A 15,010-nucleotide genomic window follows, 5' to 3' on the forward strand; every position below is an offset into this window, starting at 1 on the left:
TAAAAAGAAAGGGCATTTTAATATAAAGTATATAAACGCGCTATAATATAAGTAGCGGCCGTTAGCTTTTTTTTTCTTAATTTCCTTACTTATTACTTACTTCGCTTACTACTTAAAGTATAAGATAGTATTTAAGATATTTAATAATGACTTCCTACTACGTTTAGCTCGGTTTATATAAGTAGCTAATATTAAGGTATCTTTATTAATATTAATAGTTAGCTATTCCTTTTATAAAGGGGCGGTAATCCTATTACCGCTATATAGTATATACTTATAAAGCTTTTAAAAATATAGCGTTTACTTATAGCCCTATACTACCTTTATTAATTAGCTTATATACTTACTATAGTTAATAAGTATAATTATAAGGATAAGTAGTCTTTTAAGGCTAGTATAATTAAGTTTTATAACTATATAAGCTTTATACTATTTTTTATAATATAGTTCCTACTATTTATAAAAGCGTCTCTTTAAAGTTAGGGAGGAATTTACTAAAGGTCTACCTATCCCTTTACCTAAGGGTCTATAGCCTATCCTTACCTTCTCCTACTCTTATATATTACCGAATATATATATAAGGTATTAAAAGAAGTCCTATAAGTTATATTTACCTTTAAAGCTACCTTTATCTTAGAATCTAAAGATCTACTATATTTAAGGCTTTAGTAGTATATAAAGGAGTAAATACTATACTATATTATAATAGCTATTTAGGCCCTATTTCTTATTTATTATAAACTTCGTTTATAGCTAGCTAAGGAAAAACTAAAAGGACTTAAGCTTACTATCTTAAGTTAGCTAAAAAAGTAGCTTTTATATTAATAGTACCGCTACTATAACTAGTATTATAGAGGTTATAGGGGTTAACGCTAGTCTTATAGATAGCTCCCTTAGTATAGCGAGAACCTTATTCTTCTCGCTAGCTATCGCGCTTTTAATTACTTCTAAGATAGCTACGATACTTTTTATCTACTTAAGGGGTAGTAGGGTACTCCCTTAAAGAAGTAGCATCCTTTTTAAGGAGATATTTATTAGATCTATTAGTTAATAGCTTATATTATTATAGAGTAAGTAAAGGTATATATATAGGTACTATTTATAGAATAATATTAATAAGCTATATAAAGCTCTTTTATACGCGGCTAGCTTATATATATATATATAGGATCCGGCCCTTTATATATAACTATATAGCTTAGGCTATAGCCTAAGCTTATAACCTATAATAGTTAAAGACTCTTATATTTTAAGCTACTTAGCTATCCTTATTTCTATCTTAGCTAAGAAGGTTAAAAGGGCTTCCCTTCCTTCCTTAAAGCTATAAAGAAGAGGTAGGCTAAGAGCCCTTTTTTATCTCTTAAAGGTTAAGTAAAGGACCTTTCTTTCTCTCTTATAGTTTAGGTACCTTAAGATAAGGTACCTAGCCGTATATCTTCCTTAGCTATAGTAGTAATTATCTCGGTTTATCTTATTAGTCTTTTTTAAGAAGGAAAATATAAAGCTAGCCTTAAAAAGGAGCTAGTAAAAGGCTAAGAGGGTTAGCTTAGGCCTTTTTATTAAGTCCTTTTCTAGGCTAAGGGCTAGGTAAGGGGTCTTTTAAATAAATATATAGTACTTACCTAGGCCCTTAGCTTAGAGGCCCTTTTAGTAGTCTTTAATAGCTTTCTAGACCTTTCTTTATAAGTAGCTAATAGAGACTAAAGGGGTCCTTTAAGTAAGGGCCTTTAAGCTTTTCTTAGCTAGCTAGTTAGCTAGCTCGTTACTAAAGATCCCTTAGTAGCTAGGGCACTAGTATAGCTATATATTATAAAAGGCTTTTAGGCTAGTTAAGAGCCTTTTAATATATATAGCTAGGTCTAAGAAGCCTATAACCTTCTTTATAGCGGCTTAGCTATTTATAAAGATATAGGCCTCTATAAGAAGGTTAAGGGGGCTAGGCCTTAAGGGTTAAGGCCTCTTAGCTAGGTCCTTTAAGACTCTTAATATTACGAATAGCTTTATATTAGCTACTTTAATCGAGCCGTTAAGTAATTATATCGTAAAATTTACCCTCTTATACCCCTCTATCTAAACGGTTAATTCCCTAGTAATTAGGTATTCCCTTTATACCTTCTTAAAGGACCGGAATTATAAGAAGGTATTATAGATATTAAGGGAAGTATTAAAGTTAAGAATAGCTAATTTTTATAGGGGATAATTAAAGGGTCTTAATAGGCAGTCTTATTAATTTATAGGAAATATAAATACCGGATTTACTATACTAATAATTTTTTCTTAAATTTACGGCTTAAATAAAGGTAGCGGTATTAGTTACTATTTCTTAGTAACCTAAATCTTATCTATCTTCTTCTATAATAAAGGGTCCTCTCTAAGAGACTTTTTAATAATGTTTTTTAGTCCCTTAAAATATATAATTTTAAAAGTCTAACTTTCCTTAAAGACCTATTAGTAGTCTTCTAGCCTATAAGGCCTTTTATATACTTATTAGGTAGGTCGATTTCTCTTTATTTATTATCTCTTTAAGGAGTTATTATCTCTTTTTAAAAGGTCTACTTAAAAACCCCCCTTTTTTATACCTTATTATTAATTTTAATAAAGAGTTTTAATTTTAACTAGTTCCTTAATTTTTTAACTAATAGACTAAAAAGTCTATTAAGGGACTAGTTAGGCCGGTCGGACTAATAAGACCGGGCCTAGAGTAGTAGGCGGAGCTAGGGCTAGGACTAAGGCAGCTATTAAAGATAGGGTTAAGGCTCTTAAGGGAGGAGGAGCTAGAGGGGCAGTAGCTATAGTAGTAGTAGAGGGGGCTATAGTAGGAGGGGCTATAGCAGCTATAAGGGTAGTAGGTCGAGCCGTCTAGGTCGAGTACTAGCTATAAAGGAATAAGACTACTTATTATTATACTTTAATAGCCTCTTTATTTAGTTCTTAGCTAGCTTCTTAAAAGATAGTTAAATAACTATTACTAATAGGCTTTATTAATAGAGATATATCCTATAGCTACTAGCTAGAAAGAGTTTCTATTAAGAAGTATTAGTTAGCTTCCTTAAGGATTTCTTCTTACTTAGCTAGCTATAAAGAAGCTAGTAGGTTCTTAGTAAAAAAGGCTCTTAAGTATACCGTATAGGTCCTCTTAATATAGTTAGTTATATAACCCTTTAAGGGAGCTATTAAGGTCTCGAGCTTTAAAAGCTACTACTTAAGGGTCTCTTCCTCTTAAAGAGAGATTAGCTTTATAGTACTAATAGATTCTATTATTGCTATACGTATAGTAGTTAGTAGCTTTATTTTATAAAGGTATTCCTTACAATAACTCTTATAGTTACCTAAAGTAGTAGAAAAAGCTCTCTACTATATAAAAGTTAGCTTAGAGAAGAGGGAAGCTCCCTCTATAAATTCTATTACCTTAGGAAAAAGAGGGGGCTTAAGAGGGTCCTATTTATTAAAGAAGACTAAATTATAGATAGTTTTATCTATATAAGCCTATAGCTCCTTTACCTACTTATCTTAATCTTAAGGCTTTATAAGAATCGTCTTATAGACTATAGGGGCGGTAAAGGAATTATTTTTTAATATTATTATAGGGGAAGGGTAGAAAAGTTAGTTAAAAATTAGCTTTTCTAGTAAGAAGGGTAAAAGGAAGCTATAAGGGATATAAGAAAGGTGCCTTTTATAGTAGCTAGAAGGTATAAGAATTCTATTCCTCCTAGGCTTATAACTCTCGTAAAGAGAGATATAAGAAGTATATATAAAATATATAAAGGTAAAATTAAAAGTAAGGGGTCGGATAGGTAGGGTAGAGATATTTAATTCTTATAGGGGCAGTAATTATAGTAGGGGAGTAATTATTATATTACCTTTATTATCCTTCTTTCCTTTATCTAACGCCCCTCTTTATACCTATTTAGTATCTTAATTAATAAAGAAGATCCTACTTAAAGAAGCTACTAATATCCTCTTAACTACTAAGCTTTCTACCGGTTTTTCCCCTCTATTCTAGCCGTTACCGGTATATCCGTTTTATCTCTTACTACCTTTATAGGAAGCTATTACTACTTCTACTTCCCTTTATACCCTTACCCTCTTCTCTATACCTCCTTTTAGCTCCTTCTTCCTTCTTTTATACTAGGTATTTTTTTAGCTTCTTAGGTCCCTCTTACTATAGGATATCTCTAAGAATATAAATTAACCTATGCTTTACTATAAAAGGATTATATAAGTATAAGGTTATAAGTATTATAGTCTTTATTTAAGTTACTTTATAATATAAAGGTATTAAAGAAAAAGAAAAAAAATTTATAGCGCTAGTAATAGCTTTAAATTAATATATATATAAGCGGGCGCGGGCGCGGGCGTTTAAGCGGTACCGCTACCTACTATATAAGCGCGGTATAAATAAGCAGGGAGGGCTAGTATTAAGTTAGCTTACCTACTTAGGGGCATACCTACTTAAGGGTACGTCTCTATAATACTAACGCGCCGACTAACTCGTATATTATAACCGCGAATTCTTATATATCTTATACTTAATTATTATTAAAAAAAAAAATTTGAATTAGCAATATCTTAGCTTTCTAAATATACCGAAGATTAGCTTTAGAACGCTCTAGCTAATATTAAATTCGGCATAGGTTAGGTATAGGCTAGTTAGAAGTAAGGTATTCTAAGGACGATACTTTAGAAACGCCTTAAAGGTGCCTAACTAAAGAGAGAGGCATACGAATACTATTAAAGGCTTAGCCGAGAGTAAGAGAAATACCTCCGAGATTAGGTTCTTACCTAAGCCGCCCTTAGGCTCCCCCTAACGTATCTCTAGCTAAGGGAATTCGCCGGCCGTATTATTACGGCTATAGGCGATACCCGCCTACTTAGAAAATACTAGGTAGTAAGTAAGCTTTTTAGCCCGAAATCTAAAGGTTAGCACGATTAAAAGTAAAGCTCTTAATTCTGCTCGCATTAACGGCGCTTCTATAGCCCGGATTAAGGAGTAGTTCTAGTTACTTAAGCTCCCGGCTTTATAGGCTATTCCCTTAGAATTACGCTTTAATATAGATAAGATAGGTATCCTCGAAGGCCTTAGCTATAACGGCCTCGTACTAGGGAGCTTAGAGAAGAAGGAGACGCTTAAGAAGCGGCTTAGGTCGCGTTATTAAACTATAATAGTAGAATACGTCTCTATTACTAGCCGGGCCTTAACTCCTCTTATAATCTTTAAAGGTTAGGACCTTTAATACTAATAGTTCCCTAAAGAACTCGAATTTCTAAAGGATTAGGACTTTATAGCCTCTTTAAAGGGCTAGATAAGCGACTTTATCGCGATTTAATAGCTTAAGTAGGTCTTTATCCTATAAATAAGAAGCTAGCTATAAGGCAACGTCCTCTTAATTATAGATAGCTATAGAAGCTATTAGACTAACGATTTTATATACGAATGCTTCCTATATAGTATATATCTCCTTTTCCTACCTCTATATGCCTCGCACGTCCTTTAACCTCTCGATATCTCGATTTTTTTACTAATTAAAGCTACCTATTAACGTTAACTCTAAAAAATCGCTTCTCTCGACAATATAGCACTAATTAGCAAGGCACTTTTCCTTCGCTACTATTATTAGGCCTAGTAGGCCGGCCTAACCGAGAAAAATATTAAAGGGGGGTAGCGAGGGATAGGACTTTAGCTAGTTAATATAGCAAAGCTATTAATAAGCCGCTTTATCTTACCCGCGCCGTTAACGCTATTACTACTAAAGAAGAAGAAGAATTTAAGCTTAATAAATAATAGCGATGCCCTTAAAACACCGAGACGATCGTAGGAAGTCTATAGGCTTATTAAGGGGCTCGAAAATCGCGGTTAAGTTAACCGTACGATCCGTGTGCTTTTTAGTAAAGTTAGCTATAGCCTTAATCGTTAGAATATATAGCTTATAACGGTATAGCTACGTATATAATAGCTTAAGTATTAATTATATTATCTATGGCCTTAAAAGCAACGAAAAATCGCCTAAGATCTAAATAGCCGGTTTATATAGATTAAATAAGTTATTAAGACGAGGAAATAGCTTTAACGCGCCCTTAAGCCGTCTACCATCGCAATAGCTAATTAGAAGGCGGATTTTAAAGCTCTATATAGAAGCTAGCAGCTAGAATAGTAGGAAAACACTATAATTAAGTATCGCGATATAAAAACGCGGCTTTAATTGCTATTAGAATATGCTATCTTAGTTATATGAGACGTGCCCTTAAGTGGGTGTGCCCCTAAGTGGGTGAGCTGACTTAGTATATATCTTAAAAATAGGGCCTTTATACGAATAGCGATATGTCTTTATATAAATAGTATTACTCAGAAAAAAAACCGGTGAAGAAGGAAGGCATGTCCCTGCACGCGTGGTGGCGCGACGCGTTAATTTAAGCCGTGGTGTGTTCGCAAACCTTTGACCCCCCGCTGTACTACCCGTTGGTAGTAGGTACTAAAAGGGCCTTCTGGGCGCCAACTTACCTAACTAGGTAGTGCTCTCGCACTAATACCACTGTTGGCGCCTAGAGGGCCCTGCCAACGGGTACTGTACTAATTTTTCCGAATGTCCCGCCCGGGACCCAGGAGGGAGCTGCCGAGGTACCTACATACTTAGGTAAGAACTGTATGTACACTCTCCCAAGTATCGGTACGGGCCGCTTCGCATTGACTGGGGCATCTGGGCGCGGTCACTGATAAACCTTCAAGTACTTGTACTCCCTACGCAAGCAGCCTACTTGAGCTTCAACCTCGAGCCGACTCGACTCCGCGATTCGACATCGTAACAGCCTTGAGAATCCAACTTGTTCCTTTGCCTCCCTCACGGCTTGCCACTCTATTCTCCAATTCCTGCCGAAAACACAGAGCAGCAGCAGCATCAGCAATACAAACCACCGTCATGCGTCTCTCGGGGCTCCAAAAGGAGGTCCTGGCTCTCTATCGCCAATGCCTCCGAGAGGCTCGCAAGAAGCCAGAGGTGCGGCTTCATTCTCCGCCTCCCAATTCCCAGCTGCGACCGCGACTGTTGCGTGACCTTTGCGTTTGAATTGCAACTGAAGTGTCCTGCCAGAGCACACGCCCTCACTTCGAGTCCTTTGCAAGGTGAGCGCTCCACGGAAAATCTTGATTGGCAACGACGGGCCGCGGCGAACCATGGCTAAAAGCGCTCTCCGATTCTCTCAGGGCCGAGTTCGCGCGGAGCTTGGCTATTGACAAGCGCGAATTTGCTGCCATCGAGTTCCTGCTGCGCAAAGGCCGGCGGCAGCTCGATGTTTATTCGTCGCCCGGCATCAAGGACGTCAGGTGAATCCGATGAAGCCTCCTCAGCCCAGGCCTCAGGGGGGGGCGGTTGCCGCGGCTCGTGACTCCTGCCGCTTTCCTTCCTCCCCTACCAAGCTGACGTCCATCAACGTCCATCAAACCCCTCAGTCAACGCCTGCCTTGCCGACACCGACGGCTCCTCGAGGCCTCGGCTTTCTCAGGCTCCCCCAGAACCAGCAGCCTCGTGCCACACGAGACGTTGCTTGACTCTCGTGTTTACGCCACCGCCAAACAACCCATTGTCCAGCATCGCTGCATAAATCCGTCATTTCTTGAATAGCCTCACTTGGAAACGGCTCTTTTCTCGTCTTTACTGTCGCTCTTCCAACTCGAGATGGCTACGTTGGCATCGATTCCCGAGGCAAATACTTCGCTACCGAGTACTCACGACGTCCGCCCAGTTCATCAGCGGGCCGCTTCCTTTGAGAGGCTCCGGCCTCGCTCCCGTGTCCTCGTCGTCTCTCGACGTCCAACCCGTGTCCGCAACCCGTCGCGTCATCTGCAGGGCCCAAGTGGACTGCACCAAGCGAGTGCCCAACGCCCTCCTCCCACACGGGGTCACTGCAACCCAACCTCGCGTTCAGAAGAGAGCTTTCCCTCGTCGAAAAGAGCTCAGAACGCACAATCCATGCAACGCGCGCCTCGGCCTCCTCGTGTTGACGTGCCGTCGGCGATTGATCATGTCCTGGAAACTTCCGTTTCTTCTGTCGACTTGGACTCGTTCCCTCTTCCTCCCTCCAGCAACATACATTTGCATCATCCCAGATATGCCAATCATCCTGGCCCTGGAAACCCCATCTCGAGCAAACCCCCGCCAGCCCCTCCAGCGTCTGTCCGAGGCAACGCCATTTCTACCGCCAAAGACGGAAGCAAGTCCAGCGTTCGACGATGTTTCGGCGACGCCGCTGCAGATATCGCCAGGGTATCAAAGCACACATCCATAGACTCTACTCTCGTGGAAGCCATCTCGAGAACCATCGTCCAGCAGATCCGCCTCTTTTCAGCCATCAAGCATGGGGACAGAAGATTTAGCAGCTCATCAAAATCCAATTCACCGTCTGCACCTGTCCATGAAACACAATCTAGAACTTCAAGTCAGCGGGAGGCGTTGGATCGCTTCACCAGAGGCCTCCATCGATATGCAGACAACACGGGGGCAAGGGGCAGAGCAGCGCACTCCTCCCCTGGTCCCGTAAAATCTGGCGAAAGCCTTCGCACGGTGTCAGCCCTTATGCCTTTTCACCCAGAGTTCCGGGCAGCAGGGCTCGCAGTAACTTCCAGGGAGCAGGCCCAGCGCACTCCTGGCCACGCCTTGAAGGCTGGCGCATCACGCTTTGTACGGCGTCACCAGTCATCCAACCTATTTGGACACAAGTATTTGCATCCCTCGCAGATGGATGGATACAACGAAGGGCCCCCAAGCACAAGTATAAATACAGAAATCTCGTTCGGTCCCGCCCAGGACATGGACGAATGGAGATATGCGCTCATCGACGAGGCACCCGTGCGCAAGCAGAAGCGGCCTCCGAAGCCAAAGAAGCCAAAGAACCATTGTCTCCCGTGTTTCCCTGGAGAAGACGATGAGCATGTTGCAGATGCCGACTGGGCGCATTTCAGACCAGCCCCTGCAAACACAGCTCAGTGGCAGGGAGATGCAGCTGGACCGAGCTCCCGAGTGCAGCCACCGACAAGATCGCCACCTCCACGGCCTGCGGAGACGAAACCCTTGCGTTATGACTCCAACACCATGAGCCCAAGACACACATCGGGCGAGCCGGGCACACGGATGAGGCACAGGGAGATGGAGACAAATGCGGCACTTGAGCCCGTTCAAAAGTCGCGGGCGACTGTCACGGCGCACGGCTATTCGGAGACGCTGCCGCGAGCTCGCGCCCCTGTGAAAGCCCGTCGCAGCGGATTCCCGCCAAGCAAGGGCAGAAAGGTCAGCAGCAGACAAGACCGTGGCACCGATGCTCTTCCGCCACGGTCGCAGTCAGCCAAGGTTCAGTCTACCCGTGGCGCCAAGAAGAAGCACGAACGAGAGATTCCGTCTGCGAGGCCCTAGCAGCGCTTAGCAGGCGGCGAGACATGCAGGGTCGCGCCCAAGACAGCATTGGGGGCTGCATTGGAAGCGGACGACGGTCGTGCCACATCAGCTCTGCCCTGTACGTGGGGGCGACAGGACGGCCCGATTCCTAACTTGAAGGAGGAATGGGAGAAGACGGCTCGACTAGTTGCCGAGACCAAGCATCCGCCCGCCAGCCAAGAGCCAGCTCCCTCGGATCGCGGAAAGAAGCAGTCCGTCTCTCGCTACGACCCCAATCACATTGGGATATGTTGTCGGAGCAGCAGGGGCATCCCCTCCCGGGCGGTTGCTCCGCCCAACATACCCAGAAGAACGTCGTCGATCCGCGGGAGCGTCGACTCGGACGAGGCAGACTCGGACGACGGCGGCATTGCCGACCGCGACGTGCTGCGGGGGCTGCACGTGGCGGCGTCTGCTGCCTGCGACGAGGAGGTGGACGCCTTTGTGCGAGGCCGGACGGGGCTGCGGATTCGTCGGTTCCTGGCCGACTTGATGGCGCTCGAGGCGTTTGGCGGGCCGCGGCCGGGCGAAGATGACGAGCAGCGGACCAAGAGGCGGCAGTCAGAAATGAGGAAGCTGAAGCAGCAGGTCCGGAGGTCGCGCGAGATGGGCTTGACGGGCGGCGGGTTCTTTTGAAGGGGCGGTGGTGCCGGCGAAGGCTCATGCGAAGGTTTTGGATGGACCTTGGAGACTCCCGAAGCGCATCACTTTGGCTTGGGCTGCGGCGCGATGGTGCAGAGTGTAGAGTAGTCGGGCGAGGCCATTCTTAGGACATTTTCTTAGAGACTCATCGTTTTCCCGCCCAGCCACTGCCTTGTGCAACACTTGATTTCCCCCCACGGCATTCATGTTTTGTCAGTCAGCACAATAGGGGGCTCACGCCGAAGGGTGACAGCGGTCGTAAGGCAAGGCTTGGGAACCCGGAGCCAAAGATAATGTGATGAACTTATTTACACGAAACGTGAACTTATCCCAAGTCGTCAAGCAAGCTCGTTCCGACCAGCACGGAGACATGACGTGGGCCAGCATGGAAGGCTCCTATAAACAAGGCTAGATAGAAACGTGAGACAAAAGGATAATCCTCTTTTTTAGACATAAATCGTAAAAGCAAAAGGAGGCACAACTCCTACAGCTCGCTAAACAACGCGTGAGTCGGAAAAGACATGGAATGAGGCAGCGCGTGCGGTTCCTGCACACTGAAAGGAGAGGGCGGCCTTAGCGGCCGGGCGGCCCGAGCAGGCAGAAGAACTTGCGGCCGATCTTCCTCTCGAGCGAGTTGAGGACCAGTCGCCAGACGTTGAGGTCGACGGAGACGCCAAGGTGGCCGACGGGGTCGAGGGGGCAGTAGTCCTGGACAAAGATGTTGTGGACGCCGGGCTCCTGGACAAAGGCCGTGGTCGCGGGCGTGACAATCTCGTCGTAGCGGGAGGCGATGATGGTGACGGTGTTGCCGGGCTGGACAATGGGCTTGCCGTCGTTGAGCCTGGAGACGGCGGCGCCATCGACGGCAAAGTCGTTGCAGGCGCCGCAGCCGACAGTGGCGAGGAGATTCTTGATGGCGTCGTAGCTAAACTTGCCAAACAGGTAGGCGATTTTGTAGAGGCCCGAGACATCAGTGCCGTGGGTGGGCGAGGCGATGGCGATGATCTGGTCGACGAGGGGGGCGACGCCGTGGAACTTGGTCACGTAGAGGCCTTGGAAGCCGCCCTCGGAGTGGCCGACAATGTCCACCTTGTCGGCGCCGGTGCGGTTGTGCACCTCCCTGATGAAGGCAGCCACCTCGAGCGACGACTCGGCGACGGGCTTGATGCCGCCGAGGATGGGCAGCTTGGGGGTGGAGGAGCCGTAGAGCAGAGCAAAGGTGCAGAAGCCCTTGTTGCGGAGCCAGGCCTCGACAAAGTTGAGGTCGAGCTTTTCGCTGGCAAAGAGGCCGTGCAGGAGGATGACGGGGTTGGGATGGACGGTGCTCGTGCAGGACCAGTCGTTGGATCTGCCCAAGGTGGCAACGGCTCGAGCCTCAAGCTCCGCAGGCTCAAGCTCTGGAGCCTCAAGCGCTAGGGTCTCAAGCTCTGCAGGCACGGGCGTGGCCGTGACGATGGCGGCAAGGGACACCAAGCCCCCGAGGAGCGACGCCAGGCGGACCATGTTGACTTGGGAAAGAGAAGAGCCGGGTTGGCGTCTTGTCAACGACGAGGTGCTTGAGCCGAGAGGAGAGAATGAAGTGAAGGGCGCGGTTGAAGAGGGTGAGAGTCGGGGGATGAACGAGTCCTTTTGAAGTCGAGCCGCCCAAGCCTGTTGCCCACGACGGGTCGGCCTACGATTCTTAATTCGGGTCTTTGCAGCTTGCGTTGGAGCCAAGCTCGACTCCCCCAGGCGTACTCGTGCACATGTTGCGATTTCCTTTTTTCTTCTTCTGCACAGTAATTTAACAATATTGGGCAAACAAGTCGACGTCCAGGATCACAGGGGGCCGGGGTCAGGGGGGGATCGGAGGAGATGCCGGTCGTCTCCACGGGACGGCAGTCAGATCTGGGCGGCCCATGTTGGAGTGAGACGGGACGAGACGGGACGGGGCAGGGCGACGACAGCAGCCAGAGCCTCGGAGGTGGTGAAGCCGGCCGACGACGGTGTTGTTGTTTGCACGTGGAAGCGCCTTCTGTTGCAAGGGCCGTGAAGATGTTGGTTGTTGTAGGGGAAGAGAGAGGAGCAAGGCCGAGGGAGGGAGAGGGAGGGAGAGGTGAAGAATGAGGCGTCTCAACTAGGCAAGATGGGACGGAGGGGTGGGCAGGTGCAACTCCTCGGGCTTGCCTCGGGGCGGCGTGGCCACTCCCGTTTGAGGGCAGGGACGCATCGGTCCGGTCTGGATTAGGCAGGTGGGTAGTTAACTTGGCTGCGCGGCTTGGCCTGCAGGCTCGGCAGCTCTTTGCTAGACTTTGTTTTTGTACAGCAGAAAAAGATTGGACGAGATTGATGAATGAGGAAGGCCAAGACCGGACGGCTCGGGAAAGGGCTGGGCCGGGATCTCTTCTAGACGGCTATTCGCCCGTCGTGGTCCCTCCCCCCCCCGCATTCTTCATTGGCATCCTGTCCCGAGCGTCCCATGAGGTAATAGATGAAGTTGAGCGTCGTTCCTTTCCCAAGTCGCCGTCTGGCTGAGCCAATCTCGGCACAATAATCATAATCAAAGCCGTTGATGATGGGCCGGTGTCCGTCTTTGTTCGTCAGCATGAGACCCAACATCATGATTGCGGTCGGCGACAACCTCCAAGGTAGAATTGGAATTGATGATGCCTAGCGCCGCGGCCCCACAAGGCAGGGGGGCTTGAAAACGCGGGGTCCCCGCATTCTGCCACTGTTGCTCTGAGTTGAGTTGTGAGTCCAAGTCCAAGTGCACCATATTGTAAGTAATATGTAAGTTACTGTAACAGCTGCATGCATCGATGTAACCTACCTACAGTGCATCAAAGGAAGCTGCCCCGACTCCCGGGCCCACCCGACGTGCCGTGCTCCGTTGCTACCCCATATCCTGCCGATATCATGGCCTTGACCAGTTGCCGACGGAAGCATGTCGAGCCGATGCAATGGCCCGTCCGCGGCGGCTTGGAATATCGCCGGCAACGTCGGTGCGGCCGCCGGCCCAGCAGGATAGAGGACGAGCCATCCTTCACCCCCTACGTCGTCACTTCTCAAAGTGAGCAATTCCTCTCCGCGCCCGCCTGTATCAGCCGCTGCTCTCCGCAGATGCCCCGGCTGCATGTACCTACGCATGGGTTCTATATGCCCAAGAACAATATGCCGATCGAGCCGTCAACGCAGCATGTATAGCATGCATGGACGGGCGGTTACTTGAGCCTCCCCCATAATGGATCCATCCTCGACGCCTGTATGCATATGCAAGCACGGAGAATGCCTCCCTCTCGCTTGGCAGCTCCCTTTCCGTGCGAACACTCCGTACGTACATGCGCCTCCCCAATCTCCGATTCCCCCGCCCCCGCCCCCGCCCCCGCCGGAATACCCCGAGGGCGCAGAGAGCACAGGACCACAAGCATGCATAGTAGGTGCGGCGCAGCATCCCTAGGAGAATCGGTGACACAGCTTTCGTTGGACGCCTCCGAGGAAAGCAGCAATGACATATTACAATCACAAAATCGTCACAAATTAAGCGCCAAAAAAGGGGGGCAGGGAAATAGGAGTACGAGTCTATTCTTGTACAAGGCAGAAGCGGGTGACCTAACTTAGATGCGCTGCGAATTGGCCATGACCCACCAGCGACATCTACATTAATAATTCATGACGGCAGGGAGGAACCGCCGTGGTGGTCCACATGAAGGTTTAGGTATGTGCATTAATATATCAACGCCTTCGGTCAGGGGACAGCCGGGGCGGCATGCGCGAGTAACGGCCCGCCAAAGGTCGTGGTGGCTGAAATGAGAGGGGGGGAGAAGAGAAGAGAGTCGGCCCTCAGCTTCTTTCTTTCCCCGCACCGAAACCCAGCCAGTTCCCTCGTCTTCCCATCTCACCCGTCAACGTCCCGACAGCAGGACTTTGGACTTAACTTCGCCTCTACATCCGGAAGCAAGAGGGCCGAAACGACATGTGCGCCATGGACCCGTCGTCCATCCAGGCTTTCCGCGCAAACTTCTCTGCCGCCGAGGGCGGGCACCGCCATCTCCTGCGATGCTGGTCCCACCAGGACTGCCGCGGGTGCTTGGCCGACGATGAATGCAGCTGGTGTCCATTCGTATGGAGAAACTGCCGCTTCGCATGCCATCCATGTATGTACGCTGACGACGGCATCGCATCTGCCAAATCCCCGCCCAGCCATAGACCTGGGCATGCGTCCCCAACTCATACCCGATACCGCTGCTGGCCCCGGCCTACGACGCCCATGTGTGCCCTCATCCCGCTGAGCAGTGGGAGCTGCGCACCAGGCCCTTTGGCTGTCGCGTCTCGACCACGACGAGCCTCACGGCCCTCGTCGCCTTCTTGGCTGCCCTGCTTCTCGTCTCCTGGACCGCCCTCAACATCGTTGCCCTCCGCCGATGGCGGCGATACACGGAGCAGAAGCCCAACTGGGACCAGGGGTACATCCACCCTTGGCGCGCTGCTTGGATGCCGCCGGATTCTCGCGAGCAACAGCCGCTGCTGGGCGAGCAGGCAGGGCGCTGAGCCGGCCTTGTCCGCTTTTCGCAGAGCTTTAAACATGCATCCACCAACACAAGGCCGCGCAATCATGCCTTGCGCCCATTATCCCTGCAATCACCCGGAGCTGACTGGCGGAATAATCGCAACCTCGTCCGCTTCCTGGATAACGATGCCGTCGCCGTCGCCCTCCCCCGGCACATCTACGTATTCAAGGTTGACCGTCACCAGGCACGAGTCGAGTATCTTGGCCTTTACGCCGGGGAACCTGGCCTCGAGCTCGGGAAAGAGTTCGCCCAATGGCAGCGGCGCCGGCAACGCCACACCGTCTTTGCCTGTGTAGGAGCTGGCACCGGCAAAGAAGAGCACGTTGAAGTGGCCATGCGGCGCCGGCTTGGGCACAGATGTCATTGGGGGCGTGAGTTGATATACTAGTACTAGAGATG

The 15,010-nt window shown here is 48.1% G+C and overlaps 5 protein-coding genes across 5 annotated transcripts; 3 read left to right on the forward strand and 2 right to left on the reverse strand.

The window, feature by feature from the left end:
- Positions 1–6,914: 6,914 nt before the first annotated feature.
- On the forward strand, positions 6,915–7,322 carry HRG_11520 (complex 1 protein (LYR family) domain-containing protein; the record flags this gene model as incomplete). The annotated part of the gene is made up of 3 exons (XM_044869990.1): positions 6,915–6,992; positions 7,086–7,117; positions 7,199–7,322. The coding sequence occupies 3 exons, from the start codon at positions 6,915–6,917 to the stop codon at positions 7,320–7,322; spliced, it is 234 nt and encodes a 77-aa protein (XP_044714887.1).
- Positions 7,323–9,306: 1,984 nt separating this feature from the next.
- HRG_11521 (uncharacterized protein) lies at positions 9,307–10,058 on the forward strand (the record flags this gene model as incomplete). Its single annotated transcript, XM_044869991.1, has 2 exons — positions 9,307–9,328; positions 9,469–10,058. 2 exons carry the CDS (start codon positions 9,307–9,309, stop codon positions 10,056–10,058), a joined length of 612 nt encoding a protein of 203 aa, XP_044714888.1.
- A 579-nt stretch (positions 10,059–10,637) lies between these two features.
- On the reverse strand, positions 10,638–11,567 carry HRG_11522 (alpha/beta hydrolase fold domain-containing protein; the record flags this gene model as incomplete). Its single annotated transcript, XM_044869992.1, has 1 exon — positions 10,638–11,567. The coding sequence occupies one exon, from the start codon at positions 11,565–11,567 to the stop codon at positions 10,638–10,640; it is 930 nt and encodes a 309-aa protein (XP_044714889.1).
- A 2,449-nt stretch (positions 11,568–14,016) lies between these two features.
- Positions 14,017–14,591, forward strand: HRG_11523 (uncharacterized protein; the record flags this gene model as incomplete). The annotated part of the gene is made up of 2 exons (XM_044869993.1): positions 14,017–14,163; positions 14,250–14,591. The coding sequence occupies 2 exons, from the start codon at positions 14,017–14,019 to the stop codon at positions 14,589–14,591; spliced, it is 489 nt and encodes a 162-aa protein (XP_044714890.1).
- Positions 14,592–14,681: 90 nt separating this feature from the next.
- On the reverse strand, positions 14,682–14,975 carry HRG_11524 (thiS family domain-containing protein; the record flags this gene model as incomplete). The annotated part of the gene is made up of 1 exon (XM_044869994.1): positions 14,682–14,975. The coding sequence occupies one exon, from the start codon at positions 14,973–14,975 to the stop codon at positions 14,682–14,684; it is 294 nt and encodes a 97-aa protein (XP_044714891.1).
- Between the last annotated feature and the right edge of the window lie 35 nt (positions 14,976–15,010).

This window comes from Hirsutella rhossiliensis, assembly GCF_020360975.1.
Source record: "Hirsutella rhossiliensis strain HR02 chromosome Unknown scaffold00021, whole genome shotgun sequence".
Taxonomy (NCBI): Eukaryota; Fungi; Ascomycota; class Sordariomycetes; order Hypocreales; family Ophiocordycipitaceae; genus Hirsutella; species Hirsutella rhossiliensis.